The sequence below is a fragment of the Gymnogyps californianus genome, chromosome 27 (assembly GCF_018139145.2).
Source record: "Gymnogyps californianus isolate 813 chromosome 27, ASM1813914v2, whole genome shotgun sequence".
In the NCBI taxonomy this organism is placed as follows: Eukaryota; Metazoa; Chordata; class Aves; order Accipitriformes; family Cathartidae; genus Gymnogyps; species Gymnogyps californianus.
In genome coordinates this window covers 5,953,737-5,981,573 of record NC_059497.1, presented here as the reverse complement: position 1 = coordinate 5,981,573, position 27,837 = coordinate 5,953,737, and the positions used below count along the sequence as shown (strand labels likewise).

General features: G+C 64.0%; 5 protein-coding genes across 5 annotated transcripts in view; 4 read left to right on the top strand and 1 right to left on the bottom strand.

Annotated features, from left to right (window-relative positions):
* The window catches only part of LOC127026358 (guanine nucleotide-binding protein G(i) subunit alpha-3), a 378,524-nt gene extending 377,360 nt beyond the window's left edge, over window positions 1-1,164 (top strand). The window contains exon 9 of the mRNA XM_050911558.1: window positions 4-1,164. The gene's annotated coding sequence lies outside the window, so the exon portion shown is untranslated. The remainder of the gene's footprint in view (window positions 1-3) is intronic.
* Window positions 1,165-4,400: 3,236 nt separating this feature from the next.
* GNAT2 (G protein subunit alpha transducin 2) lies at window positions 4,401-9,778 on the bottom strand. The gene is made up of 8 exons (XM_050911232.1): window positions 9,661-9,778; window positions 8,619-8,661; window positions 8,253-8,394; window positions 7,890-8,047; window positions 7,345-7,473; window positions 6,976-7,105; window positions 5,001-5,154; window positions 4,401-4,591 (listed from the first exon to the last, which is right to left on the bottom strand). The coding sequence occupies exons 1-8, from the start codon at window positions 9,776-9,778 to the stop codon at window positions 4,401-4,403; spliced, it is 1,065 nt and encodes a 354-aa protein (XP_050767189.1).
* Window positions 9,779-12,823: 3,045 nt separating this feature from the next.
* Window positions 12,824-20,574, top strand: AMPD2 (adenosine monophosphate deaminase 2). Its single transcript, XM_050911292.1, has 18 exons — window positions 12,824-12,860; window positions 15,015-15,145; window positions 15,388-15,518; window positions 15,874-15,942; window positions 16,583-16,694; window positions 16,805-16,991; window positions 17,093-17,234; window positions 17,370-17,459; window positions 17,754-17,883; window positions 17,971-18,165; window positions 18,352-18,483; window positions 18,606-18,769; window positions 18,905-19,031; window positions 19,176-19,339; window positions 19,433-19,553; window positions 19,637-19,810; window positions 20,059-20,169; window positions 20,286-20,574. Exons 2-18 carry the CDS (start codon window positions 15,116-15,118, stop codon window positions 20,499-20,501), a joined length of 2,295 nt encoding a protein of 764 aa, XP_050767249.1. The 5' UTR covers window positions 12,824-12,860; window positions 15,015-15,115; the 3' UTR covers window positions 20,502-20,574.
* Window positions 20,575-21,853: 1,279 nt separating this feature from the next.
* Window positions 21,854-26,866, top strand: LOC127026184 (glutathione S-transferase 2-like). Its single transcript, XM_050911296.1, has 12 exons — window positions 21,854-21,904; window positions 22,069-22,144; window positions 22,574-22,638; window positions 22,732-22,813; window positions 22,938-23,038; window positions 23,297-23,392; window positions 23,476-23,586; window positions 24,257-24,348; window positions 26,071-26,146; window positions 26,250-26,314; window positions 26,411-26,492; window positions 26,802-26,866. Exons 1-11 carry the CDS (start codon window positions 21,869-21,871, stop codon window positions 26,442-26,444), a joined length of 834 nt encoding a protein of 277 aa, XP_050767253.1. The 5' UTR covers window positions 21,854-21,868; the 3' UTR covers window positions 26,445-26,492; window positions 26,802-26,866.
* On the top strand, window positions 26,462-27,592 carry LOC127026116 (glutathione S-transferase Mu 5-like). Its single transcript, XM_050911183.1, has 5 exons — window positions 26,462-26,492; window positions 26,802-26,902; window positions 27,072-27,167; window positions 27,262-27,372; window positions 27,497-27,592. Exons 1-5 carry the CDS (start codon window positions 26,462-26,464, stop codon window positions 27,590-27,592), a joined length of 435 nt encoding a protein of 144 aa, XP_050767140.1.
* Window positions 27,593-27,837: the final 245 nt, after the last annotated feature.

Below are 27,837 nucleotides of genomic sequence, written 5' to 3'. Positions count from 1 at the left end.
CAGTTGTTTTTTTTTTATGGTGTGGCGTTTTGAGAACCGGACTCTTTTGCTGCCTCGTGGGGACAGCTGCAAGCATGAACAGGACCAGGGAAATGAAAACAGCATGCAGAACCGTTGCATTCTTTAGCACAATCTTCTGTATTAGGGACCTTTTTATTGATACGGGATGTTGAAGTTAGGTCAAGGTGGAACAACTGTTAGTGTGACTAGATCATCCTGGCATCGTTTGGATGGCGTAATCTCAAATGTGTACAGCTGTTGTGAAGTTGAGGTGCTGGATTCCAGACCTTTGATATGTAGCTTTCTCTCTTTCTTTGGTTAACAAGCCACCACTAGTCTGTTTTTAAGGTTTTTTCCATCAAGAAAACTATAACTTTACTAAATTTTATTTCTTTATTTGCAAACAAATCTTGTTTTAAAAATAAAAAAACAATGAAAAAAAAAATCACTTAACTATGCACATGTGACCAGATCATGCAGAAAGTATTCCTCTTAGCAGGAACTCTTTGTTTTTAACACTTGGTATGGTCAGGATTTAATATTTCTGCAACTACTTAAAGGATCCTTAGAGCTCTTACGGCGATAGCTTCGGCTTTTTCTGATGTGTAGTTTGTTACCATCCTGCTACCATAAGGCTTTTGAAAGAAGCTTCTGCAGCAGGGTAAGCGAGTCTTTTTAGCTTAGGGTTAGGGGCGAACCTGGCTTGTGCCGATACCCAAATCGAGGTGCGTTCTGCGTGGTAAGCATAAAGCCAGCTTCGCGGCCGACGCGTACCCGGGCTGCGTCCGTTGGGAGAGCTGAAACGCTGAGCTCCAAACTGGATGGGGAAACGCGGGCTGCTACAGAGCTACTAAATCAACCACTTAGGTTCTTGTGCATTTTTGGTCTAAACCGGTGGGCAGTTTTGTAAAGGGTGCACCTTGTTCTGCATTTACCATGGCCTTTTCTGTTCGGAGACTCCTAAACTGTATTGACGAGCATGCCTTTACTTTGTATATGTGGTGCCAAATTCCTGTTTGCCATTGTTTTTACTGTAGTAATGTTCATAACCAGTCAGTACATTCCTTTGCTGAACCATTGCATTGAGACTCTTTTTCCCAGTTTGTCATGTGTACAGTTTCAATCTGTTATAGTTGTTGGCAGTATTAAAATGGTGAGTAAACAGTTTAGCCTTTTCTCTACTTTATTCTTAATTTTTCCGGGATCGTTCCCCCCCCCCCCCCTTTGGTGCTTTGCTGGAGAAGGAAGGTGAGCGCTTCGATGGGAAATGGGTGTCGTTAATGGGACAGGAAGGTTCCTCGTGCTTTATCGTACACGACTGTCGGTGCGCTCTGCGCAGCCGGTTCTGCTGCTCCCGAAGACTTGGGTTGCGCTGGCACAGATGGAAAACGGCAGGCACGCAGTCGTTCATCAGGATTATTGGCAGATGGTTAGTTCACCGCTTATTTATAGCGCGAGTCTCACTGCCTCTTTTGAACCTGATGGGGAAAATGAGCGCTCCGGCTGCTCTTACGTGAGGTAGATGTAAGCAGTTTCGAAGACGCTTGCCTAGAAATACAGAAGGACGTACTTCAGGGATGCTCGTGGGTGCTGTAAGTGGCTGCCCCACGGTGTCTGCTGGGTGTCCGACACGCAGCGCTGCTCAGCAGTTACAAAGAGGAGTATATTTCTGTTCCGGAAACTTTCCCGAAACTGCCTTGAGCTCTACTGACTGCCTGACAATTCCCTTCTAGCCAGCCTTGAGCCTTCACTACAGCTTCACGCTAACGTGTGGCACAACTCGCCTTTTAAACAACTTCGTGCAAACCTCCCCGGTAATTGGATTGCAACAGCACGGCGCTTCCCGACGGATGCCGGAGCTGCGATAGAGGCCCGGCCCCGCTTTATCTCGCCCGGGCGGGGAGGCTGCTTTCGTCAGGAAGGTTTTTGGGTTGGTGGTGGCTTGGTGGCCTCCATCCCCGCGCGGTGCCGGGGAGGACGGCGGTGGCCCCGCTCTGCTGCACGTGGGCCACCGGTTGATCCCGGTGAGGGATCCACGTGCGCACTGAGTGCGGGATTGAATGCAAAGAATGTAAAATGTTCCTTGATCAGAGCTCTCGGACACAGGAACGGGGCTTGGGAACAGTCATGACGGAGAAATCAAAGCGGGAGAAATGATAGACATCCATCTCATGCGTATTTCTTTATTTTGTTTTTTCCTACAGTTAAACGAAGCTGCATATGTGAGCTCTGCAGTAAACAGTGAGAGGGTACAGGACTTGGCTACAGTACCAGCGTAGATTTATTTACAAACAGTAAAGAGCAAATACAGCTCTAAATAGCAGAACGAAAATCTTTCAAGTAACCATTTCCTCTTTATCCAACCCGTTCCTCTTCCGTGGGCGTGATGGCCTCCCCCGGACCCGAATGCACGTGCTCCTGCCTGCTCCTTGCCCGCCAGCAGCTACAGCCTGACCACTGCTCTGGAGAAAAATTCGCTCAAGTCTCAAAAACCCCCCCCCTAATTTCTCCTGCCGAAGGACTGAGGTCGGTTCCCGGGAGCGACTCGTAGGTGACCCAGCCTCCGCCTTCCCCGAAACTCCTCGTTGGATTAATTCAGCTTTGATAAAAGGGAAGCCGCTAGCTGCAGAGGGCCGGGCAGGGGAGGAAGGCCTGTCCCTGCCTCCTGCAGAAGCGATGCCGCTGGCTCTCCCCGAGCACGCTGTGCTGCCCGGCTGCGGCAGGGAGGAAGGATGATGGCTTAATATTCATTTTTCTGGCTGGCGTACCGGGGACTGTATGCTTTTTGGTGTCAAACCGCTCCAGATCTCATTTTTAAATGCTGCCTTCCAGGCACTGCAGAGAGCAGGGTTTTCTTTCTTTTTTTTAAAAAAAAAAAAAAAAAAATTAAAAAGAGGAAATGGCCACGAAAGGGAGCAGGAAGTTCAGCTTCAGCCCCTTCTTATTTTGGGCTTGAAAATAGGTGGCTTGGTTGGGCGGGTCATAGAAAAAGTGGGGTCCGAGTAACTTATTTTTTTGGTTAATCCTTTTGGCTCTGCTCAGCAGAACGGCGCTGTGAAATTGGAAGTCCTTTCCTCTTCTAGCGGGAAGGAAGAAAGAAGAGGGGGGTTAAACGCTTTCAGACAAGGCGGTTCAGGTTGTAAGGGCGCAAGGCGCAGGAACGGCGCCTGTAGAGGAGCAACTTTTTCGTTGCACCGCACTCGGCGACGGGAAAAAAAAACTCGTCGGCTTAAACGCTCTGACCCCGGCAGCGGCAAAAAGCCTGCAGTGTTACACCTGGTATTCCCTTCCTGATCAACCCCTGTGGCTTTTGCTGCTGCCTGCAACCTCGGGAGAAGGCAGGGCCTCCCTGCCTGCTGCCTTGGCGCTGTATTTATATATTTTCCTCGATGCTGGGAGCGGGTTCTCGGTCGAAGGCTGCCGAGTGCTCTCCTTAGAAAGCAGCTTTGTTCGCAGCACAATGCAGAGCTGGCGGCCGAGGGCTGTGCCCCCCCCCGTCCTGCCGCAGCCTGCCTCTGCCTGCGGGGAAGCTGTCTGCCTGCTTTATTTTATTTTATTTTATTTTTTTTCTTGCTTCTCTATTAATGTTCACGGACAAGGGAAGCGCCAGAGGTTCCCTGAAAAACAAAGCGTCGAAGCCGGTGGCTGGGAGCTGCTCGGAAAGTGGGGAGAGGGGAAGAAATTCCCCCCGCGGCTCAGGCGAGCGGGCGAACGCAGGCGTAAGAACGAGGGTTATAAACCCGAATTAAACCTTCGCGGTGAGGAGCTAAAAGGCCAGGTGAAGCAAAGCCTGGCGTGGGATTCCCGTGCCTTCTCCCTGCTGCGCTCGGGTTGTTCCCACGAGCCGAGGCTGCCGTAACCGCCTCCCCCACCGGGCTGCAAACCGGCGCGGCACCGGTGACGGTGTTGTGGCAAGAGGAGGCCCCGAGATAAAATGCTTCGATCTTGCTCAGCTGCATCATTTGGGTTATAATCTGCCGGTTTCATCTCGCTCCGCGTGCGAGGGTGTGAAGCCGTCTGACAAAACGAGTTCAACGTAATAACCGGGCTGAGGCTCACCCCGCTTTGGGAGGCTGCTGGGGAAGGGAACTGAACCCCACCGGAGCTCTGCACGGGGACGCTGACCTCCCCCTGGGGCTGGTGGGACCCCCAAACCCCCCCCGGTCCTCGCTAGTCCCAGCGCATCCTCCCCTCCCCTGCTCTGCCGGCAGGGACTTCCAGGCCACGTTTGATGGCAAAGCCTGGGGAGGGGGGGGGACACCCACGTCCCATCGCCCTGCAGAGCGGGATGGAGCGGGCTCTGCCGCATCCTCGTCCCCCCCTCCCCTTCCCCAACCCCTTTTTTTTTTTTTTCTTTTGTGGTTAAAGAACCGTTTCTCAGGTACCTGCCACCCGGCTGCTCAGAAGAGGCCGCAGTCCTTGAGGTTCTCTTTGATGATGACATCCGTGACGGCGTCAAAGACGAATTTGACATTCTGCGTGTCTGTGGCACAGGTCATGTGGCTGTAGATCTCCTTCACGTCCTTTCGCATGTTGAGATCAAGGAACTGGGTCTTGATGTAATTTCCTGCGTCTTCGAACGTGTTGGGACCTGCGGAGGGAGGAAACGATGCTGCTGCCGCCGAGCTGCTCCCGTGGGAGATGATCATCAGAGCTGGGCGAGGACCAGGGGATGCTTAAGGCTTGTCTTTAAGAGCTAGCTCTGAAATCTCCCTCCAGAGGAGGAAGAGGAGGAGGAGGAGGAGGAGGAGAAGGCCTGGGTGGCCACTGCACCTAGCAAAGCAATTTAAAAAAGCGCCATTTTATCCCATTTCAATCCTTCCAAACACCTTCCCGAGGCCACATCTGCCCTCTCCTCCGTTCCTACCTCCAGGGACTTGACTTTGATCCAGCATAACCTGAACCCGAGACGCTGTGTCCGCGTTGGGATGACACGGCTCCCCGCTGGAGACCGTGGTTTGGGGGTTGGGGTCTCGAGGAGGGGGAACGAACCGACTCACCGTCGTAATCTGGGAAGCAAATGCTGAGATGGACTTTCTTGATCTTTTCCTCGAAAAGGTCCTTCTTGTTGAGGAAGAGGATGATGGACGTGGCGGCAAAGAACTTGTGGTTGCATATACTGTTGAATAGGTGCAGGGATTCGTGCATGCGGTTCTGCAAGCGAACAGGCTCGTTGGCACGAAGCGCCGGGTGTGTAATTAATTTACAAACCCCTTTTGGCCATTGCAGCCCCCCAAACCCCGCCATTCCCGAGACGTGAGCTTTTCCCCGTGCTGCCGGGGATGCTCCTGTTTGCCGCAGCGCCAAATGGCTCTGCTGCCTGTCCCCTGCCTGCACCCAGAGTCCCTCTTGCCCATCCGAAACCCCCCCCGTGCCGTGGTGCGAGCAACCCGGATAAATCCAGGTGGTGCTCGGGATAGGGAGCGGCGTGAAGCAGCTCCGGGCAGCGCGATGCTCCGATCCCTCCTGGCAGCTTCTGGGGTGTTCAGAAATGAAGGATTACAGTGATCGTGCTGGGAAAATTATCCGGGGAGACCTCCCAGCCCTGCTGGGATGTCAAGCTGCCATCCCCATCGCCCAGGCCGTGCTGCGGGATGCTCTTGCTGGACCGCGGCCCCGGCCGTTATCCGCAGCTTCGGAAAGGAGAAGGGAAGAGGAAAAGCTCTGGCTTTAAATCAGATGTGCTGTTTCTAGGTTGCTGCAGGAGCATCCTCGGGAGGAAGAGGCTCCATCCAGCTGGAGCTGAGTCCGACCGCGGGCTTTTGCTGCTGTGCTGACGGAAGGCGGATCTCCTCCACCTTTGTACGGCAGCAGGCAGGCTCTGTAGGGGTGACAGGGATGTTTTTGCCTTGTCCACCTTCCCACTGCAGCAGCTTTTCTGTATGGCTTCAGCGAGCAGGGCGCCTGCAGGGCCGGCTTTGGCCAAAATCCTGCTCCATCCTGCCCGGGGGAAGCGTTACGGCCTCTCCTGAGGCCTCGGATGGGAAAGACGCTCTCGCCTTCCCCCACGTGCCTTACACCCGCTGCTGCTTCATGGCTGAGGAAGGGCTGCGTGCTCCTGCCCGGCCTTGGCGAGCCCCAGGGCTGGCGGACCCCGACCCTGGCCCAGCTCCTGGCGAAGGCGTTTGGACCCCAGAGCGCCGGGAAGCGTCTGCGGGATCGGCCGCCGTAGGAGATGCCAGCGAGGATGCTTTGCCGCAGTCCCCTAGGCAGGGGAGGAGGCAGCCTGCTTCTCCTGCTCTGCTCATCTTCACCCCTTTATTTCTTCTGAGAAACGACCCGTTTCGGGGCTGTCGTGTTCCTCCTTTCCAGACCTCTGCCCTCGAAGCTGCTTTCCCCTGGTGCCGGAGCAGCAGCTCTGCCGGAGCTGGGCACCCGGAGGGCTTCGCTTAATGACCTTGTGCCGTACTTCTCCCCGCTGCCGCTTGCCGGGAGGGTGAAAGCTGCCCCTTATTGCTGCTTCCCTGCCCGCCTCGGAGGGCACGGCGAGGCAAGAGGTGCTTCTGGTGCGAGATTTTCCTTCGTTGAGACCGGTTCGCCTCTCTTCCTCCCCTCCTGCGCCGGGGCCGGCTCCTTTGGGTTTTGCTCGGGTGGTTTTGCTGCACGTGGAAGCGTTCCCTGGTGGGACGGTGGCTCTCGGGAGGAGGTCGGCGGCGGGAGCTGCTTTGCCCTTGGCTGCTCGGAAGGACCGGGGATTTCCTCGTGGGCAGCGGGGAGGGCGAACGCGCGGCCCCAGGACCTTCGTTTTGCCTTGGTTGGGCTGCTTGTGCCCCAGAGTAAGTGCTGAGACGTTTACTGGGTGCAACTGGGTGGGAGCCAGCTCCATCCCGCGTCTCCCACCCCTTTCCCGGAGCATCAGATGGCACAGAGTGTTGGCCCCCTCCCTCCCTCCCTCTGTCACCCCCTCGAAGCACCCGGCTCCTCTCCCCCTCAGCTGCCGAGCTATGGCCGGGCACCTCTGGGACCCCGACCCACCACTTCATCGTCCTCCACCAGCACCATGTCGTAGGCGCTCAGCGCCCCGCAGAAGATGATGCAGGTCACCCCCTCGAAGCAGTGGATCCACTTCTTGCGCTCCGATCTCTGCCCTCCCACGTCGAACATCCTGGGGAGGGGACAAGGATGGTGTGTGTGGGGGGGGGGGTGGTGACACTTCTGGTCCTGCCACCTCCCTACGCGATGGTCCCAGCACCCTGTCCTCGGCGGTGTCAGGGATGCAGCGACCGACCATCCCTGCTGCTCCAGGCAGGGTTGGGGGTCCCTGGAGCATCAGGTTCACCCCCAAACCCCCTCCTCACCGTTGGGGCTGGGGGGGGATGATGGGGTGGGGGGCCACCCACCCACCTGAAATTCAGGTCTTTGACCGAGAACTTGGTCTCGATGATGCCCGTGGTCTTCACTCGAGATCGCAGCACGTCCTGCTCGTTGGGGAGGTAACCGGGGGCCGTGATCCTGTCCAGCTGGTTCAGGTAACTGGGGGGGGGACAGGAGGGGATGTGACCTGCTGCCGAGGGGCTGCCCGTGTCCCGGTGTTGTCCCCGTCCCCCCCCTCGATGCCTTTTTGGGGATGGTTGGGGGGCTGAGCTCTGCCAAACACCGGGACTCCAAGACAGTGCCATTCCTGGGGGAGCTGGGGGGCTGCAGGGACATTGGGGGGGGGCACGGCGGGGGGCTGCAGCCCACTGGCACCGGTGGGATGGAGGATGGCAGCGGTGGGATGGAGGACGGCACCGGTGGGATGGAGGACGGCAGCCCCAAGGTATTCCCAGGACCAGGGAGGGGATTGATTTTGCCAGGCTGGGTTGGAAATGGCAATGAGCAGCTGGGGCGGGGGGGGGTGTCCCCAGGCACGTCCCTGTCCCCCCCCCTCGGCTGGTGACCCCACTCACTACGAGGCCGAGTCGTTGAGCTGGTACTCGGCGGCTCGTTCGAAGCAAGCCTGCACCCCCCCGTCCTTCCACAGCTTCTTGATGCAGTCGACCAGCTCGGGGGGCATGGTGCCCTCCTCGATGGAGTCGGCCAGGTTGAAGAGCTGCCGGCCATCATCCTGCAAGAGGGACCCTTTGCCACCATCCCACCCGTGGCCGCTGTCCCCCAAAAAGCCCCCAGGGCTGGGCAGGGGGCTGGGGGGGGGGGGCAGCACGGGGCCGCTACGGACCCCGGCTCCGGGGGCTCCCCGGCCCCGCATCCCCTCGGTCGGCGCGGTGGGATTTGGGGGGGGGGACGACACGGGGACGACCGCCCCGACTGACCGCGCGGGATGGCTCGGCGTAGTCGATGCCCAGCGTGGACATGGCGCGGATGATGGCCAGGATGGACTGCAGGATGTTGCCGTAGATGATGGCCTTGAACTCCATGCACTCCTCAGGCGTGTAGCCATCCTGGTGGATGATCCTGGGGGGGACGGGGGGGGGCCCCACAGAGGCATCAGCCCCAAGCTCCAGCACCCTGGGCTACCCCCTCCTCCCTCCCAGCATCACCCCACCCTGGGAATCAGCAGGGTGCCACCACCAGCATGACATGGGGAGGTCCCACCACCCCCGGTGTCCCAGCCGGGGCTGTCCAAGGGTTGGGCTCATCCTGGTGACCCCCCCCCGGGTGCCTCAGGCCATACTCACTTCATCTGCTTCACGATGGTGCTCTTGCCCGACTCTCCAGCCCCTGGAAAAGGGTGGGAGGACACCTTAGCACTGGCCAGGGTGGGACAGACCGCAGGCCTGATGCCACAGTGATGGGCACCACTGCGGGGACCGGAGCCGCTCTCCCTCCTGCTCCACTCTCCCCTAGCCGGACACCCAGCCCATCCTCCTCCCCCCAGTGCCATCGTCCCCATGCCACCTCCTGTCACCCCTTACACCCAGAGCTGGACCACACCTCGGGGACCCCCAGGGGTGGTGGGGACCCACCGGGCTGCCAGTCCCCGGGGTCCCACACCTCCCGCCCGCCGCAGGCACCGCCGGCAATGGCTTCGGTGCTGTAAGCGGCTTAGGGCAGCGCAGGAAGCTGCTTAGAATTAGGGTGCTAATCGCCTTGACCCCGGCCCCCCCACCTGGATAAGCTCCTGCCGCCGGTCCCTGCCCCACGGGGCCCCGATGTCTCCTCGTGGGGTCACCCCGCTGCCCAAGCGGGGTGCGAGGGGTCCCCCAAGGGACTGTCCCCTCCCGCCCTGCACCCAGCAGCAGGGTTTGGGGGTGCTGGTGGCAGCAGCTCGCGGGGGTCTTGCTGACCCCCCCTGGGATGTGCCCGGCCCGGGTGGGACCCGGTGTCCTGGTCTCTTCCCCGTCCCCACGCTGTCCCCTTCGTCCCCGCCACCCATCTAGTCGCCACCAAGAGCTGATGCCACCCTCGGCTCTTCCCAGGCACAACCCTGGGGGACATCCAGCTGGTGGGACAACCTCTGCTCGCTAATGGCAACTCGTCAGGCTAACGAGGGCTAACTAACGAGCTGCAGGGAAGGGGCTCTCCTTGGGACGAAGAAAAGCAGAGCATGAGGAGCTGACGGGGTTGGGGACAGCCTGTCCCTGTCCCTGGTTGCTTTTGCCCCTCTTGCTTGTCCCCAGCGGCCACATCCCCCCCCCAGCATCAAGGGGGTCCCCCATGCCAGGTGGGGACAGGGGGACACCTCCCGCTTCCTCCCAGGGACGTCCCCTCCACCCTTACCAAGCAAGAGCAACTTGACCGTCTTGGCCTCCTTGTCTGCGTCCTCCTGGAGCTTCTTCTCCAGCTCCTTGGACCTCTTGGCCATCTCCTTGTCCTCCGCGCTGGCCCCGCTCCCCATGGCCTCGTCTTCCTCCTCTAACGCCTCGAGCTCCTCTAGGTCCCCAGGCTCTTCCAGCTCTCCGCGGGGAACGGCGCGCGCACCCCAGGGGCGGGCGGTGGGCGATGCGGGGAGAAAGAGGAGCCCCGAAAGGCCGAGCCGGGTACCCGCCGCTCCGATGTCGGGGTGTCCCGCAGCAGGCAGAGCTCGGTGGGTCCTCGCGGGCCGGCTGCCCCCCGCTCTCTCCCTTAATTCCCCATGGATAACCTGATTTTTTTGGACCGTGGGATTTGGGGACTTTTTATCTCACCATGTGACCCAGGAAATCCAATTAGCCCAAGATGGCAAAGATTAGGGCTCAGGAAAAAAAAAAAAAAAGACGGAGCATCTCGGGGAGGTGGGCACAGGGCTTTATGTAAGGGGACAGGCGGCGTGACACCCCCTGCCCGCGGGGGACGGGGACGCCTCGTGTCCCCCGGGATGGCTCAGGGGGGTACGTGGGTTTGGGGCACCCCTCGTGTCCGTGGGCTGTGTTCCCCCATGTGCTGGGTTGGCATTGGGGATGGGGTCAGCCCCCTGCTCCTGTCACCCCCCCGAACCCCGGGAGCCGCGGGGTCCCCGGGAGCTGCGGGGGCGGTGGCAGGGGGACGGCGGCGCTGGGGGATTTCTCCTGCAGGGGAAAGGGAGCTAATTACCCCGGGTGGGTAACGAGCCCCCCTAATCCTGCCCTGCTGGGTGCTGCCCCTCGCCCTCCTACTGCCTAAGCTCTTTAATGGGATCGTGCGCTCAGCCTTCCTCCTCCTCCTCCTCCTCTTTCCCCTCCCCCTCCCCCTGGGCTCAGTACCCCCCTCCCCAGCCCAGCACCCATCCCCCGGGCCAGCAGGACCACAGGGTCCCCCCACACCCCAGGGGGGCAGGTGGGAGCCCCCACCCTGTCCTGCCAGGGCTGATTTTGGGTGCAGGGGTGGCACCGCAGGGGGGACCCACCGGCAGCCCTGGGTTAGGGTGTCGGGTCCCCCCAAAGGTGCTGCGGGTCCCCGGTATTTGGGTTTAAGTTCCCCTAAATCCCTGCACCCCACAGGGTCACTGGGGTCTCTACGTCCCCTTACTGGTGTCCCCACATCCCACCTGGCATGTGTCCCCCCCCGCCCCAAGCTCCCCCCTGCCATCCCTGCCATCCGCGGTGGCATGGGGACAGTCTGTCCCTGCTGTCCCCTCGGACACAAAGCCCCTTCTGAGCCTCTAATTAACTTGGCGCTAATGAAGGGGGTCCAATTAAAATACCAACACCCCCCCACACCCCCCAGCTGGTGTCACAGTGGGGGGACGGACGGTGCTGGGGAGGGGACACAGCTTTCGCCCATAGCCCAGAGCTCAAGCTGGGTGTCCCTACTGTCCCCCCCCTCCCCGATGGCAGTTGTGCCCCCCCAGCCTGGCACAGAGGTGGCCCTGACGGGTGGCGTCACCTCACTGTCCCCTTTCGCCCTCCGTGGGACAGCGGGATGGGGTGGGGGACACGGGGGGGGGAGTGGGGGGGTGTGGGACGGGCCCTGGCGGGTGGCATTCCCTCGCTCCGGCAGCGGCTAAAAATACCCCCCCTGCTCCGGTGCCGGATTAGGGGACTCGGCCGGGCGCTCGGTGGGGACACAGCCCGGCACCCACCCAAACGCCTCCCCAGCACCCACCCAAACCCGTCCCCGGCACTCGAGGTCGCGGCACCGGGAGCCACTGGCGTAGGTAGGGACGCGTGGGCAAGGAGGTGACACCCCCCGGCACCCCCACAGCCGGGTCCTGCTTCTGGGGTGGGGGGGGGTCCCCTGTATGATGGTGACTCCAGCTTGGCTGGGGGGCAAGGGGGGGTTTGGGGGGCTGGGGGTGTCAGGCCCTATGCTGTTACCCCCCTGGGGGACATCCCCTGTGGGTGCTGAGGGCACCCAGCCCCCCCCTTGCAGGGTGTGTTTGGGGGGGGGGGGGGGGGCTGGTGACGGAGTGTGAGTCCCCTCTTTTGGGGTGCGGTACCCCATGTGAGGGGGGGGATGCTCATCTTGGAGGAGGCGATGCCCCATTTTGGGGGTACTCAGTCTTTTTTGGGGGGTACAATGTCTAATGGGGGGGGGGGGGGGCGACGGTCTGTGTTGGGGGGCACAGCGCCCACCCTGGGGAGGGGGATGCCCATCCCGGGGGTGAAGATGCCTGTTGGGGGGTGCAGTGCCCAGCCGGGGGGTACAGAGCTGCCGCTTTGGGGGTGCGGTACCCCGACTCTGATGGGGATGATGCCCGTGTCTGGGGGGTGGGGGGGTGGGGAATGACACCCTGTCTTCGGGGGGGGCACAATGCCTATCTTGGGGGGGGGGGCACAATGCCCATCTCGGGGGGGGGTGGCACCCTGTTGTGGGAGGTGCCGCTGCCATTTTGGGGGAGTCCAATACCATCTCTCAGGCAGTATGACACCCCCTCTTTGGGGGGGGAGGCTACGATGCCTGCTTGGTGGGGGGGCGGCACGGCTGTTCCCGGAGGGGGGGGGGGGGTGTCTCACTCAGCACCGCATCCCCGGGGCGCACAGCACCCATCTCAGGGCGAGCCCCCGCCCAGCGCTGCAGCAGGGCTGGTTGCTCCGAGAACCTTCCTCCTCCTCCTCCTCCTCCTCTTCCTCCTCCTTGCCCACATCCTCCTCCCGCCCCATCCTCTTCCTCGGCCCCGGCTTCCGGCCTGGCTCCGCCGGGGACTTTGGTCCAGCCCCGGGTTTCCTGCATCAATCATCAACCAGGGGAGGGAGCGGCAGCCATCGCTCGGCCCTGCCGCCTTGCTGCCGTAAGAGTCTCCGCCGGGGCCCCCGGGGGCCCCCGCCGCCACCACCACCACCGCCGCCAACCCCGCTACCACCACCGCCAACCCCGCTTACCATCGCCAACCCCGTCACCACCATCGCCAACCCCGCTTACCATCGCCAACCCCGTCACCACCACCGCCAACCCCGCCACCACCACCATCGCCACCACTGCCAACCCCGTCACCGCCGCCCCAGGAGCTGCCATGTCCTCGGCCGCCCCGGCCAAGTACCCTTTCAAGAAGCGGGGCAGCCTGCAGGCCCCCAGCCCCGCAGGTGAGCCCCCACCCCCCCCACCCCTGACCTCCCGTGGGGGCTGATCCCCCCACCCCACACCCCGGCAGGGTCCCGGCAACCCGTGGGGTGGTCCAGGCCGCTGGTCACGCCAAGCCCGGGGGCGATGCTGCAGTGTGGGGGGGGGCCTGATGTGCGTGCTACAGAGGGGGGGCTATATATGTTTGGGGGGGGCTGTATATGTTTGGGGGGGGTTGCTGCTTAGGGGTGCTTTGGGGTGGCGTGCCCATCACCGTGGCGTCTGGGCTGCTGAGCTGACCCTCCCGCTGCCGGGGGCTGAGGGGTGCAGTAGTGTTGGGGTGTCTTCTGTGTGTCCCCCCCCCCTCAGCGCAGGGTGAGGGGGCCTCTGCGGCGGAGCAGTGGCGCAGCGGGTGGTGTGTGCCGGGAAGGAGGAGGAGGAGGAGGAGGAGGAGGAGCGGGGAGGGAAGTGCCGGGGCTGGGGGGGTGCGGGGTGGTGGGACCCCTGTGGGGGGTCAGGGTGCTGGTGTTGAGGGGGGGGCGGCTTCACGTGTCATCCCGTGGGTGGTGTCGGCTGGCACCGTGGCTGGGGGTCGCGTGGCACTGGGTGCTTGTCGGGGTCTGGTGGCAGGGGGTGATGGTGGCGTGGGGTGGGCGAGGTGGCACCTTGCGGTTGGCACCTGGCTGGCGCTGCTGCTGGTGGGGGCTCAGGGTGCTACTAGGGCTGCTCTCGGCCGTGGGTGGCACACGGTGGCAGGCGTGTCCCGGGTGGGTGGCACAGGGTGATGGGCATGTCCCGGTGGCACAGGGCAACCTGGGTGTCACCGTGCACCAGCCATGCCCTGGGTGACGCACTGTCGGGCACAACCCGGGTGACACCGGTGCCATCCCAGCCCTGGGTGACACGGGCACCAGCCCTGCCGGGGTGCCACCGGCTGCCACCGCTGCCCAGCGAGGGTAGGCACCCACCGCGGGTGGACACCCACAGGTACCTGTGTGGTGGGGAAACTGAGGCAGGGGAGAGGGCAGCTCTGGCTGAAACGCTCTCGCACGCGCGTGTGCGTGGGGGGTACCGGGCAGTGAAGCACCCCCTGCCCGGCGGGTTGTGCCTCAGTTTCCCCACCCCAGACCTCAGCAATGGGCAGGGTGGGGGGCTGCTCCCCAGCCCCCCTCCATTCTGCTTTGGGTGATGTGGGCAGGATGCGCTACGGGGGGCAAATGGGGTGGGAGGCTCGTCGGGGGGGGGGGGCCAGGACGCCTGGGTTCACCCCCCAAGCTGTGCTGGGTGGGTGGCTCTTACTGGTGGCCCCAGTTTAACCAGTGGGGCCTGATTTCCAGTGCATCCCCCCCAGCTTGCTCTATGGTGAAGTTTGGCAATGAGGGTGGTGGGTGCGGGGGTGCAGAGGAGGGTGCTGGCACTCGGGGGGGTCCCCTGATGCCGGGGGGGTGCTGGGGGGGGCCAGGTCGGGGTCTCCCCCCCCCCCATGCTGTGCCCCCTCCCTCCCCTGCGCTCCGCGGGCCGGGTGTGTGGCAGCGGGGGGGGGGGGGGACGACACCGGGCAGCCCCCCCCGGCCCGGCGGCCCCGGGGCAGGTAGGAGCCGGGGATGTTCGGGGGGGGAGTCGGGGGGGGGGTCGGGGCGATGGGGTTTGTTTGCTGGGGGGGGAGGACGTTGCCTCCCCTCTCTCGCAGTTTGGGGGTGCTCCCCCCCGTGGTGGTGCCTTTCACGCTGGACTGGGGGGGGGCAGGAGGATGGACGGGGCGGGGGGGGGGTAGCGCTGGCGCTGGGGGGAGGGGGGGGCGGACAGAGGGACGGGGTGGATGGAGCAGCCCGGCTGGGGGGGGGGGGAGGGGGGGTGATGGGGGGGACCCCAGCGTCCTGCCCCCCCCAATGCCAGCAGGGGTCCTGCCCCCCACCCCCGAGCCCCTCATTCATTAACACTGCTGGCTCGTTACACCCCCCGATGGGGCCAACAGCCCCCCCCAGTGCACGGGGGGGGGGGCAGAGGGGGGGGTGTCTCTCCTGCCCTCGAGCTGCCTCAGTTTCCCCATCACCACTTCGGGGACCAGGATCCCAGTTCCGTGGGGGGTGGGGCTGTGGAGGGGCTGATTAACCCCTCCCTACCCGGGTGGGGGGGTCCACCCCCCCCCCAAGCTCACGTTGTACCGGTGTCTGCAGAGTTGCGGGGTGGGCCGGGGTCCCGGCCCCTGCAGTCGGCACGTTCCCTGCCCGGGACCCCCCATTGCCTGAAGCATTTCCCCGTCGACCTGCGCACCTCCATGGACGGCAAATACAAGGAGATCGCAGAGGTGGGTCCCGTGCACCGAGTTTGCCAGGCCTCAGGGCTGTGTGTGTGTGTGTGTGGGGGGGTCTCACCTCCATCCTTCCCCTCCCATCCTCTCCCCCCCACGACCCCAAACCCTCCTCCCCCCACCTTTCCAGCTTGGTTTGGGGGGGTGGGTGGGGAGGGGGGAAAACCCCCACGACCGTCCCCCTCCCGACCCCGCGGGCTGAGACCGGGCACAGCTCACGACAGGGATGATCCGGGCAGGAGCTGTTCTGCCGCTCGCTGGCCGAGAGCGAGATGCGGACGGCGCCCTACGAGTTCCCGGAGGAGAGCCCCATCGAGCAGCTGGAGGAGCGGCGGCAGCGCCTCGAACGCCAGATCAGCCAGGACGTCAAGTAAGCCGGGAGGGGAGGTCATGTGTGGTGTGTGTGTCCCCCCCCCCTCCTCCATGGGACGGGGTCCCCGCATGGGGACAGGCCACCACCACCACCCACCACCCTGGGTGCCCCCTGGGGCGGGGGGGGGGGCTGTCAGTCCTCTGTGCCCGCTCTGTGTCCTCTCTCCCGTGGGTGTTGCGCTTAGTGTCCCCTTTTTCATTTATTTTTTTTCTGGTTTCTGTGTGGTTTTTGTTGTTTTCGGCATTAACGGGGTGTTTTCTCTCCCCGGCCCCTCTCTCCCCCCCCTACCCCCCCCCCCCGGCTGTCCCCGTGTGTCCCCCACCCCACCCCGCCGCTGCCTGCTTGTCCCCAGACTTGAGCCCGACATTTTGCTCAGAGCCAAACAGGACTTCTTGAAAATTGACAGTGCCGCGGACTTACAGTGAGTGTCCGGCTCGGTGCCACCGGCCGGGGACATGGGGGGGACACGACACACACAGTATTGGGGACCCCCCCCCCGGCCCCGCTCTTGACCTGGCCTCCCCAAACACAGAGCTGAAAGGTCCCCACCCGGCTGCTCTCGCTGGCACTGAAGGGGTTAATGCACCCGAGCGGGGGGGGGGGGGGTTAGGGGTGGGGGGGGTTGGGGGGAGGGGGGTCCCAACCCACTGGTGGCACAGGACCCCATCCTGGCCCTGTCACCCCCCCCCAGACAGGGGGTGCGATGCTGCGTGTCCTCCTCCCTCCTGTCTCCGCTTGGGAGTTGTCTCTGTCACGAGTTATTTCGTTCTCTGTCCTCCCCCCTTCCTCTCCCCCCCCCCCCCCCAACTTTTCGTTGTGCTTGTGTGGGGCTGGGGGATGTGTCTGGGGGGGACGACACACCATGCCACCGCCAGCGGGGACGTGGGTGGCACCCAGCTGCCCAAACCTGGTGGTGGCATCCCTGGTCACCCTCCTGCCACCCTGGGGCTAGACACAGTCCCCGGGGCCGGTGCAGGTGCTGCTCCCGGGGGGGCACACGGGGACACAGGGATGGGGACAGACCGTGTCACCCTCTCACCAGCCACCGTCCGTACCCACAGGCTCTTCAAGGAGCAGAGCGAGGACCTGGTGGACCACGTCCCCAAGGAGCGGGAGGCGCTGCTGGAGCGGGAGTTCCAGCGGGTCACCATCTCCGGGGAGGAGAAGTGTGGGGTGAGCCTCCCCCCCCCCCACCCACCCACCCACCCACCAGAACCGGGTGAAGGTCTTCAGGGTGTCAACCCCACCTTGGGGTTGCTTTATTTTGGTCTCCTCCTCCCCAGGTGCCCTTCACGGACCTTCTGGATGCGGCCAAGAGCGTGGTGAAGGCGTTGTTCCTACGGGAGAAGTACATGGGGTTGTCGCTGCAGAGCTTCTGCAAAACCACCGCCCGGTACCTGCAGGAGCTCTCCGAGAAACCCCTGGAGACCCGCGGCTACGAGGAGGTGCCCGAGACCCCCGTGGCCGCCGGTGAGCATGGGGTGGTGGGGTTTTCACGCTGGGATGGGGTGCTGGGGCTTTGGGGGAGCCATCCGATGATGCACGTCTCGTTGGGTGTCTCCCGGCCGCAGATGCCCCCGTGCACCCCCCGTTTGCCGAGCAGCACCCCTACGAGACGTGGGACCCCCAGACCATGCCGGCTGATCTGGGCTTCGGGCTGAAGATGGTGGACGGCGTGGTGCACGTCTACACCAAGCAGGACCTCACCGACAAGTGAGTCGGGAGGCATGGGGGCAGTTGCTCACTGGTGCGATGAGTTTGCTGGGGGCCTGCAGTGGGTGGCGTGGGGCATGGAGGGAGCCCACCGGACCGTGTCCCCACGTGTGACCCACCTCTGTCCCCACCCAGGAGCACGGAGCTGGACCTGCCGTACCCCGACCTGCAGGAGTTCATCGCCGACATGAATTTCCTCATGGCTTTGATCATCAACGGGCCCATGTAAGGAGAAGGGTCCCACCATGGGGGTATTTTTGGGGGGTCCCGCCATGGGGATGTCTCGGGGAGGACAGAACCTTGGGGACAGCACCAGAGGACACGGCGGTGGCTATGACACATGGTACTGGTGCAGCTCCCGTGTCCGTGCGTCCGTCCTCGCTCATGGTTGCCATGCACAGGGAGGGAGGTCCAAGAGTCCAGAGCCGCGTCCCCTCATCCTGGTGGGCACCAGCCTTTCGGGGCTGGATGTTCTCCCTCCTCTCCCTCAAACTGACGCCCCCTCCCCACCTCGGGCAGCAAATCCTTCTGCTACCGCCGGCTGCAGTACCTGAGCTCCAAGTTCCAGATGCACGTGCTGCTCAACGAGATGAAGGAGCTGGCGGCTCAGAAGAAGGTGCCCCACCGCGACTTCTACAATATCCGCAAGGTACCCGCCGGCTCGTGGTGGGGGTCCTGGCTTGACCGCGAAACACTTGGAGGCTGTCGGGGCTGAGCATCACCTCTGGCCGTGCAGGTGGACACCCACATCCACGCCTCGTCCTGCATGAACCAGAAGCATCTCCTGCGCTTCATCAAGCGGGCCATGAAGAAGCACCTGGATGAAATCGTCCATGTGGAGAAGGGCAAGGAGCAGACGCTCAAGGAAGTCTTCGAGACGATGAACCTCACCGCCTACGACCTGAGCGTGGACACGCTGGATGTCCACGCGGTACGGGGGACACCCCCAAATCCTGGAGATGAGCAGGGCCCCCAGCCCATCTCTGGCCGGGGTGGGGGATCTTCTCCAGGGGTTGTCCAAGGGTGGGGTGGGGGATGCTGGGGGCTCTGGATAGGGATGTTGTGGGGGCTCTGGGGTGATGAGGGGTCTCAGCTCACCTCTGCGTCCCCCTGCCAGGACCGCAACACCTTCCACCGCTTTGACAAGTTCAACGCCAAGTACAATCCCATCGGCGAGTCCATCCTGCGGGAGATCTTCATCAAGACGGACAACCGCGTCTCAGGGAAGTACTTTGCCCACATCATCAAGGTGAGAGGCCCTGATGGGTGACCCTCCACATCTCCCTCCCTTCCTCCAATGCCCATGGTGGCAATGCCACCCAGGTCCCCCTCCCCGGTAGCCGAGGGGTGACACTTGCCCCTCCCCGGCAGGAGGTGATGTCCGACCTGGAGGAGAGCAAGTACCAAAACGCCGAGCTGCGGCTCTCCATCTACGGCCGCTCCCGGGACGAGTGGGACAAGCTGGCCCGCTGGGCCGTCAACCACCGCGTCCACTCCAACAACGTCCGCTGGCTCGTGCAGGTGCCCCGGCTCTTGTGAGTAACGGGGTGGGGGGCAGCTACCCTCAACTGGGGCCATGTCCTGGGTGGGGAGACCAAGGACACCCCACTGATGGCTGGGGTGGGGTGGGATGGGACAGCCGGCTCTGAGTAGGGTCTGTCCCCCTGCAGTGATGTCTACCGGACGAAGAAGCAGTTGGCCAACTTCCAGGAGATGCTGGAGAACATCTTCCTGCCCCTCTACGAGGCCACCGTCAACCCTGCCCAACACCCAGAGCTGCACCTCTTCCTGGAGCACGTGAGCACCGCGTCCTTCTCCCGGGGAGGGGGACGGGGGACACCGGTGACACCCGCGACCCCCAGCCTGGACCCAGCTTGAGGGCTGGGGCAGATCTCCTGCTGGAGGGGTGACCATCCCACCCCGGGGTTGTCTCTCCTGCAGGTGGACGGCTTCGACAGCGTGGATGATGAATCCAAACCAGAGCATCACATCTTCAACCTGGACAGCCCCTTGCCGGGCAACTGGGTGGAGGAGGACAACCCACCCTACTCCTACTACCTGTACTACATGTACGCCAACATGACGGTGCTCAACCACCTCCGACGGTAAGGACATCTTGGGGTCCCCGGCACCTCCACCCGTCCTGGGGAGGGTCTTGGGGGGGGGATCAGATGATGATGGTCAGCCCCACGTTGCAGGAAGAGAGGCTTCCACACCTTCGTCCTGCGCCCACACTGTGGCGAGGCCGGCCCCATCCATCACCTCGTCTCTGGCTTCATGGTCTCAGAGAACATCTCCCATGGCTTGCTGCTCCGCAAGGTGAGCGGGGATGGGGGTGCCCGTGGGGGCCGGGTGTGTGGCTGGGACCCCCCCCTCACCCTGCTGTGTCCCCCCCGCCCCAGGCCCCCGTCCTGCAGTACCTCTACTACCTGGCGCAGATTGGCATCGCCATGTCCCCGCTGAGCAACAACAGCCTCTTCCTCAGCTACCACCGCAACCCCCTGCCCGAGTACCTCTCGCGGGGACTCATGGTCTCCCTCTCCACTGACGACCCCCTCCAGTTCCACTTCACCAAGGTGAGCGGTTGGGGGGGGGGCAGTCACGGGCCACCAACCCCCCCAAAAAAGGCTACGGGGTGGCCACCAGCCAAGCTACGGTGATAGGACAGGGTTGGTGGTGGCCAGGAGCAAGGCAATGCCAATGGGCTCCAGAGGATGCTGACGGTCCAGAGAGGGTGGGAGAAGCTGGGGACCCCCATCCTCTCTGGGGGGTGGCCCATGGATGGGTGCTGAGGCTGTGTTGTGTGTGTGTGTCCCCCCCCCAGGAGCCGCTGATGGAGGAGTACAGCATCGCCACCCAGGTCTGGAAGCTCAGCTCCTGCGACATGTGCGAGCTGGCCCGCAACAGCGTCCTGATGAGCGGCTTCTCCCACAAGGTAACGCGCCCCCCCGTTCCCACCGGGCACCCCCCCCCGAGCACCCTGCGATGGGTGCTGGCAGCACCCAAGGGTACGAGGCAGCTGTGGGAGCTTCTCCTTGCTCTTCTCCCCAGGTGAAGAGCTACTGGCTGGGTCCCCACTACCTGAAGGAGGGTCCGGAGGGCAACGACATCCGTCGTACCAACGTCCCCGACATCCGCGTGAGCTACCGCTTCGAGACGCTGTGCCAGGAGCTGACCCTCATCACGCAGGCGGTGCAGACCGAGGAGCTGGAGACCATCCAGGAGGAGGACGCTCTCACCATCACCTCCACCCTGGGCACCCACTGACTTTCCCCCCCCGCTCTGGGATCTTGTCCCCGGATCCTGTGGGGACCCCTCTGTCACCCCGCTGTCATCCCTCCAGGGCTTCGCCGCCGTCCCCCTCCTGCTACCTCCCGCCCTGGGAAGGGGACGCTCCCCGCTGCTGTCCCCAGCGCCCCGTCGGTGCCACCATGGGGGGGTCGGGGTCTGCTGGGTTCTCTCCGTTTCTTGGTTTTTTTGGTTTTTTTTTTTTGTCTTTTTTTGTTGGTTTTTTTTTTGTCTTTTTTTGTTTTTTTTTTTTTTTGTCTTTTTTTGTTGTTTTTTTTTTAAACTGGTGTCTCCTCGCTGGGTTGGTCCCTGCCGGGCTTGGTGACCCAGGGACGAGGCTACAGGAGGTGACATGGGTGCGGGCACCGCCGGGGGGTCCTGGTTTCACCTCCCAGGCTTGAGACGCGGTGACAGGTTGGGGGACATCAGTGCCGGGCGTGGGGACGTTGTGGGGACACCCAGCCCAGCAGCAGGGCCCGGGTCCTGATGCTTTTTAATTGTCTGCCCCTCTCTCCGTCCACTTTCTCTCCCCATGGGGACGTGGGGACAAGCCGGGCAGCACCCCAGGGACCCAAACCCGGGCTCTCTGCGCCCCAAGGCTCCTCGCACCCTCCCACGGGGATGCCACATCAGTGGGGACCCGGTGGCCCAGGGGACACGGGATGCTGGCTGGAGGGGATGGTGCCCGGTGGAGGATGCTCCATCCTCCTCGTCACCGCAGGGAGGAAGGCAAAGGGGCCGGGGTGACACGTGTCCCCGGCCCCCACGCTCCCAGGAGCTGTTTGTGGCCCGGATCGGGCTGGATGAGGCTTCGCCCTTCCCGGTGGGGCATTACCCCATCCCTGCATCCCCCCCCATTCCCGGTCCTGCCTCCCCCCGTGGTCCGGAGCCGGCAGCTGACGCTCCCAGGAAAACATGATGGCGACGACAAAAAAAAAAAAAGAAAAAAAGTTAAAAAAAAAAAAAACAACCAACCAAGCATGAAAAATAAAGTATTTAAGTAAAATACTTAAACTGGAATGCGGTGGGGGGGTAGGTATCGTGGTCCCAGAGGGAAACTGAGGCAGCAAGAGGGTGGCCCCACAGATTGCTGCCATAGGGTGGTCCCCTCCCTGGCTTGGCTTTGGGGATGGGGGGGTCCCCAAAGTGATGGGGGTGCCAGGGGCTGGATCCGGAGCGGCGGGTGGCAGCCCCAGCGCTGGCCCCACGGCCGGCGGGACGTCCTGGCACCCTGCCTGCACCCGGTCACGCGAGCGGGGAGGGGAAAGGGGAGGGTGCTGGGGGGGGGGGGGGGCTCAGCCCCTGTCCCCATCCGTGTCCCTGCAGAGCCAGAGCTGGGTGCCATCATGGTGGTCACGTTGGGGTACTGGGACATCCGTGGGGTGAGTGGCGGGGGGGGGGGGGGGAGGTGGGGGGTGACAATGCCTTGCTGGGGGGGATAGGGGTGTGGGGGTGCTGGGGATCCCGGGGGGGGGGGGGGTGGGGGTCTTGGGGAACACAGGGGGGTGTTGGTGGGTGCCAAAAGGTGGGTGCTGTGTCCCCCCAGCTGGCCCACCCCATCCGCCTGCTGCTGGAGTACACGGAGACCCCCTACCAGGAGAGGCAGTACCGCCCCGGCCCAGGTGAGGGGGCAAGCAGGGTGGGTGTCCCCCCCCCGCCACGTCCATCCATCCCCCCCCGGGACCCTTGTCACCCCGGTTCGTGCTGCGTCAGAAACCAGCCGAAGGAGAAGAAACGCCCCGTTTCGCAGGGGGAAAGTGCAGCCTGTCCTCTTGCCCCCCCCCATCCTCCTCCTGCCAGGTCTGGGGGGGGCACCTCTGCCCCCCCCCCCCGCCCTGGACCTTGGTCCCTGCTCAATGTCCTCCTTTATCCGCCCAGGGAGGGTGCCCGGGGTTGGGGGGGGACAACACACGTGGCTGCTCCTGGGGCAGAGTGGGGACATCCCCACTGCACACCCCCTCCACCCATGACTTTGCTGTGGGTGCAATGAGTGGGGACGGGGGGTCTGGGGGAGCCCCCCCCCCCATCTCTCTGCCCCCCCCCCCCCCCAGCCCCTGACTTCAGCCCAAGCGACTGGACCAGCGAGAAGGAGAAACTGGGCCTCGACTTCCCCAACGTAGGTGATGGACAGGGAATGAGGGGGTGTGGGGAGGGGGCTGGGGGGGCACTGGGGCTGACACCCCCCCCCGTTACATCCCCCCCCCCCCAGCTACCTTATCTCATCGACGGCCCCACCAAGCTGACGCAGAGCAACGCCATCCTGCGCTACATCGCCCGCAAGCACAACATGGGTGAGTGATGGGGCGGGGGGGGGTGTGGGTGGGTGGGGGGGGTGTGGGTGGGTGGGTGGGTGTCACAGCACCCAGGGGGTGTCCCGGGGGGTGGGGGGGGGCCTGATGTCTCCCCATCCCACAGGCGGTGAGACGGAGGAGGAGATGCTGCGTGTGGACATGCTGGAGAACCAGATCATGGATTTCCGCATGAGCTTCGCCCGGCTCTGCTACAACCCCGACTTCGTGAGTACCCCCACGGGGTGGGGTGGGGGGGGGCATAGGGGGACACACCCCCCCCCCCCCTCCACCGGGGGTCTTGTCCCCAACCCCACTGGGGACATGGGGATAAGGCGAATCAAGCCACGGCCAGCATGCGGTGTGCGTTGGGGTGCACCCCTTGCCTGGCTGCAGTCAGGGGGTGATGCCCCTGAGGGCTGGGGGGCTGGGGGGGCTGGGGGGGGGGGGAGCCCCCACCACTGCTCTGCCCCCCACCCCGTGTAGGAGAAGCTGAAGCCGGCGTACCTGGAGCAGCTGCCGGGGAAGCTGCGGGAGCTGTCGCGGTTCCTGGGCTCCCGGCCGTGGTTTGCAGGGGAGAAGGTAGGTGGGGGGTGCTGGGGGTTTTGGGGGGGGTGTCTCTGTGGGGGCTGACCCCCCCTGTCACACACACACACCCCCCGCAGCTCACCTTCGTGGACTTCGTGGCGTACGACGTGCTGGACCAGCACCGCATGTTCGTCCCCGAGTGCCCCGAGCTGCAGGGCAACCTGGGCCGGTTCCTGCAGCGCTTCGAGGTGACCGGGGCCACGAGGGGACACCCCGGTGTCACCGGCCCTGTCCCCGACACCCTGGGTGACCCTGGCACCATCCCCAACACCCCAGTGTCCCCATCCCCGACACCCTGGTGTCCCCATCCTCACGCCTGGTGTCCCCATCCCTGTCCCCAGCACCCCAGTGTCCCTGGCCCCATCCCCGACACCCCAGTGTCCCTGTCTCTGTCCCCATCCCTGACACCCCGGTGTCTCCATCCCCATCCCTAACACTCTGGTGTCCTTGTTCCCATCCCCAACACCTCTGTTTCCCCGTTCCCATCCCTGACACCCCAGTGTCCCCATCCCCATCCCAGACACCCCAGTGTCCCCATCCCCGACACCCCGGTGTGCCCATCCCCATCCCAGACACCCCAGTGTCCCCATCCCCGACACCCCCGGTGTCCCCATCCCCATCCCAGACACCCCAGTGTCCCCATCCCAGACACCCCGGTGTCCCCATCCCCATCCCAGACACCCCAGTGTCCCCATCCCCGACACCCCGGTGTCCCCATCCCCATCCCAGACACCCCAGTGTCCCCATCCCCGACACCCCGGTGTCCCCATCCCCATCCCAGACACCCCAGTGTCCCCATCCCAGACACCCCGGTGTCCCTGTCCCCGTTCCCATCCCCATCCCGTCTCCTCCCCGCAGGCGCTGGAGAAGATCTCTGCCTACATGCAGTCGGGGCGCTTCATGAAGACCCCCATTTTCTGGCGCACGGCACAGTGGTGCAACACCAAGGAGTGAGCGGGGTGCCCCCCCCCCCCCATGCCCCCCGCTTTGCCCCCAGCCCCTTCCCCTGCAGAATAAATCGTGGGGGGGGCTGCCCCCTTGTCTGGCTGCTGCGCAGGGTGCATCGAGCCACCGTGGGACGGCGGGGGTGCTGGGAAGGGTGGGGGCTGTGGGGAACCCCCTTTTTGTGGGGGTGACTCCTGGGGGGTAAGAGGGGAGGGGGCTATTGGACCCTCCTGCACCCTGGGATGGAGGGAAGCCATTCCCCCATGCTGCCCCCAAGATAAGGGGGACCCCCCCGTGGAGACTGTGGGGCCAAGAGGGGGCCCATGCCCCCCCAGGATAATGAGACCCCCATGCCGTTTAGGAGGTTGAAAGGGGGGACCCCCATGCAGCTTGAGGGGGGTCACAGAGGGACCCATGTCCCCCACAATAAGGGGGTTCCTATGCAGACTGGGGGACCCCTGCTCCCCAAAGCCAGGGGGACCCCCATGCAGTCCAGGGGGCTGCAAGGGAGGACTAAAGCCCCCCCCTAAGATAAAGGGGACCACGTACAACTTGGGGGGTGCAAAGGAGGCCTCACGCCCCCGCATGCAGACTGGGGGGGTCAAGGGGGGCCCATGCCCTTCCCAGGACTAGGGGACCCCAATGCAGACTGGGGTTCCCCTCCTAGGATAAGGGGGACGACCCATGCAGCCCGGGTGACGTAAGGGGGGTAATCATGCCCCCCGGGTAAGGGGGACCCCCCATGCAGCGGGGGTGGGGTGCAGAGCCCCCAGAGTAAGAGGGACTCCCATGCACAGTGGGGCCTGAGGGGGGCCATGCCCCTCAGCATAAGGGGGAGGGCACATGTATCTTGGAGCGGTTGCAATGGGGGGGTCCCGTGCCCCCCAGCATAAGAGGGCTCCCATACAGACTGGGGGGACCCGTGCTCCCCAAAGGCAGGGGGGATCCCCATGCAGCTTGGGGGGGGGATAATGTAAAGGGGGAAAGCCGTGAGCCCCCAGGATAAGGGGGATCCCCATGGAGCTTGGGGGGGGTGTCGCAGAGCCCCCAGAATAAGGAGCACCCCAACGTAAACAGGGGAGCCCCGTAACCCCACCCAGGATGCGGGGGCGGGAATACTTCTCCAGCCGCATCCAGGCCCGTGTCACTTTAAGACCCCCCACTCCGCGTTAAGCCCCGCCCCCGGGGAAGGGGCGGAGCGAGGCCGCCGGGGGGCGGGATACGCGGAGGGCGGGGCACGGCGATCGGAGGGCGGGGCACGGCGATCGGCGCGCGCGGCCATGGCGGTCTTGGGTTACTGGGACATCCGCGGCGTGAGTGGGCTGGGGGCTGCACCCCCACCCCACCCCACACCCCCCCCCCCGGCCGGGGGCCCCTTCTCCTGGGGGGGTGCAGCGCCCTGACCCCCCCCCTTGCTTCCCCCCTCCCCCCCCCCGCATGGGCTTCCCCTTGCTCTTGGGGGGAGGGGGCTGTGGGGGTCCCCTTGGTCTTGCGGGGGAGTTGCGGGGGTCCCCCTGCGTTTGGGGGGCGGGGGGCGTTGCTTTTGGGGCACGCACTGGGTTGTGGAGTCCCCCGTGCCTGCGGGGGGGTGGGGTGGCTGGGGGTACTGGGGGCGGGGGGGGCGAGGCTCGCCCTCCTCCGTGCCTCAGTTTCCCCATGGCGGGGGGGTGTGTGTGTGCATTTGGGGGGGGGGCCCGCTGATCCCTGCCGGCTCCCCGCCCCCCCAGCTCGCCCACGCCATCCGCCTGCTCCTGGAGTACACCGAGACACCCTATGAGGACAAGCTCTACAGCTGCGGGGAAGGTGAGGGGGGGGCCGGGGGGGTCCCCACGCCACCCTCAAGCTTTCTGGCTTTTGGGGGGGACACACGGCATCACCTAACACCCCCCGTCCCCCCTCCTTCCAGCTCCCGACTATGACAAGAGTCAATGGATCAATGAGAAGGAGAAGCTGGGGCTGGACTTCCCCAACGTAGGTGGTCTCGAGCCGGGGGTTGGGGTGTTATGGGGGGTGGGTGCCCTGGTGTGCCCGTGCCCTGGTGACCCCATGCCTTGATGTCCCCTCCAGCTCCCTTACTTCATTGATGGCACCACCAAACTGACGCAGAGCAACGCCATCATGCGCTACATCGCCCGCAAGCACAAGATGTGTGAGTGCTGGGGTGGGCTGGGGCTTGGAGTAGGGTTGGGCTTGGAGTAGGGGTTGGGCTTGGAGTAGGGGTTGGGCTTGGAGTAGGGCTTGGAGTTGGGGTTGGGCTTGGAGTTGGGGTTGGGCTTGGAGTTGGGGTTGGGCTTGGAGTTGGAGTAGGGTTGGGCTTGGAGTTGGGGTTGGGCTTGGAGTTGGGGTTGGGCTTGGAGTTGGGGTTGGAGTGGGGTTGGGGTTGGGTTGGGCTTGGAGTTGGGTTGGGGTTGGGTTGGGGGGCACCCCCCCCCAGCGCTGACATCTCCCCATCCCGCAGGCGGTGAGACGGAGGAGGAGATCCTCCGCGTGGACATGCTGGAGAACCAGATCATGGATTTCCGCATGAGCCTGGTGATGGTCTGCTACAACCCCGACTTCGTGAGTGTCCCTGTGCTGCGGGGTTGGGCGACCGTACCCGTGCCGGGTCCTCCCTGGCCATGCCTTGGGTTGCATCAGCATCGGGGACCCCACGTGGGGAAGGTGTTGTCCCCTGGGGTGGGGGGGACCAGGGTGCCCAGCTTCACCCCTCCACCCCTTCCTCCTGCAGGAGAAGCTCAAGCCGGGCTACCTGGAGCAGCTCCCGGGGAAGCTGAAGCTCTTCTCCAACTTCTTGGGGGACAGAAAATGGTTTGCGGGGGAGAAGGTAGCACCGGGACCGTGGAGGGGGGCGGCAGGGGCTGGGGAGGGGGTTTGTCCCCACGCTGGTCCTCACCGTGTCCCCCCCGCCCCGTCCCCAGCTCACCTTTGTGGACTTCCTCATGTTCGACGTGCTGGAGCAGAACCGCATCTTTGAGCCCAAGTGCCTGGAGCCCTTCAAGAACCTCAAGGACTTCATGGATCGCTTTGGGGTGAGCGGTGCCAGCCCGGACATCGCCCTTCACCCTTTGGGGAAAGACCCCGGCCCCTGAGGGCACCCAAGGGTGGGGGGTGCCCTGGTGGGATGGGTCCTTGATGCTCTCCTTGCCCCCGCAGGCCCTGGAGAAGGTGGCTGCCTACATGAAGTCCAGCCGCTTCCTGAAGATGCCCATCAACAACAAGATGGCCAAGTGGGGCAACAAGAAGGAGTAGGGGCTCAGCGTGGGGCGAGGGGAGCCAGGGGCGGGTCCTGACCTGAACACCCCCCCGCCCCCCCCCCCCCCCCCCCAGCACCCTCCATCGTGGGGTGGGCACCGCTGGTGTGAAGCCCCCCAACACAATAAAGTGCTTTAGATGTGGCACCCCGAGCCCCTCCTGAGTGCTGCGGCGTCAGGGGGGGCGGCTGGGGGGTGCGCCGAGCTTGCCCCCCACCCGTCGTGGGGGGGGGCTGGTGGGTG

Coding starts and splice junctions, on each gene's coding strand:
- GNAT2 (XM_050911232.1), bottom strand. CDS start 9,778: ATGGGGAGCGGGGCCAGCGCGGAGGACAAGGAGATGGCCAAGAGGTCC. Junction 8,395..8,618: donor ACCATCGTGAAGCAGATGAA/GTGAGTATGGCC, acceptor CGTCCCCCCCAG/GATCATCCACCAGGATGGCT. Junction 7,106..7,344: donor GTCAAAGACCTGAATTTCAG/GTGGGTGGGTGG, acceptor TCCCCTCCCCAG/GATGTTCGACGTGGGAGGGC.
- AMPD2 (XM_050911292.1), top strand. CDS start 15,116: ATGGACGGCAAATACAAGGAGATCGCAGAG. Junction 16,695..16,804: donor CCGGGGAGGAGAAGTGTGGG/GTGAGCCTCCCC, acceptor CCTCCTCCCCAG/GTGCCCTTCACGGACCTTCT. Junction 19,340..19,432: donor GTGCTCAACCACCTCCGACG/GTAAGGACATCT, acceptor CCCACGTTGCAG/GAAGAGAGGCTTCCACACCT.
- LOC127026184 (XM_050911296.1), top strand. CDS start 21,869: ATGGTGGTCACGTTGGGGTACTGGGACATCCGTGGG. Junction 21,905..22,068: donor GGTACTGGGACATCCGTGGG/GTGAGTGGCGGG, acceptor GTGTCCCCCCAG/CTGGCCCACCCCATCCGCCT. Junction 22,814..22,937: donor CGCCCGCAAGCACAACATGG/GTGAGTGATGGG, acceptor CCCATCCCACAG/GCGGTGAGACGGAGGAGGAG.
- LOC127026116 (XM_050911183.1), top strand. CDS start 26,462: ATGCGCTACATCGCCCGCAAGCACAAGATGT. Junction 26,493..26,801: donor CGCCCGCAAGCACAAGATGT/GTGAGTGCTGGG, acceptor CCCATCCCGCAG/GCGGTGAGACGGAGGAGGAG. Junction 27,168..27,261: donor AATGGTTTGCGGGGGAGAAG/GTAGCACCGGGA, acceptor CCCCGTCCCCAG/CTCACCTTTGTGGACTTCCT.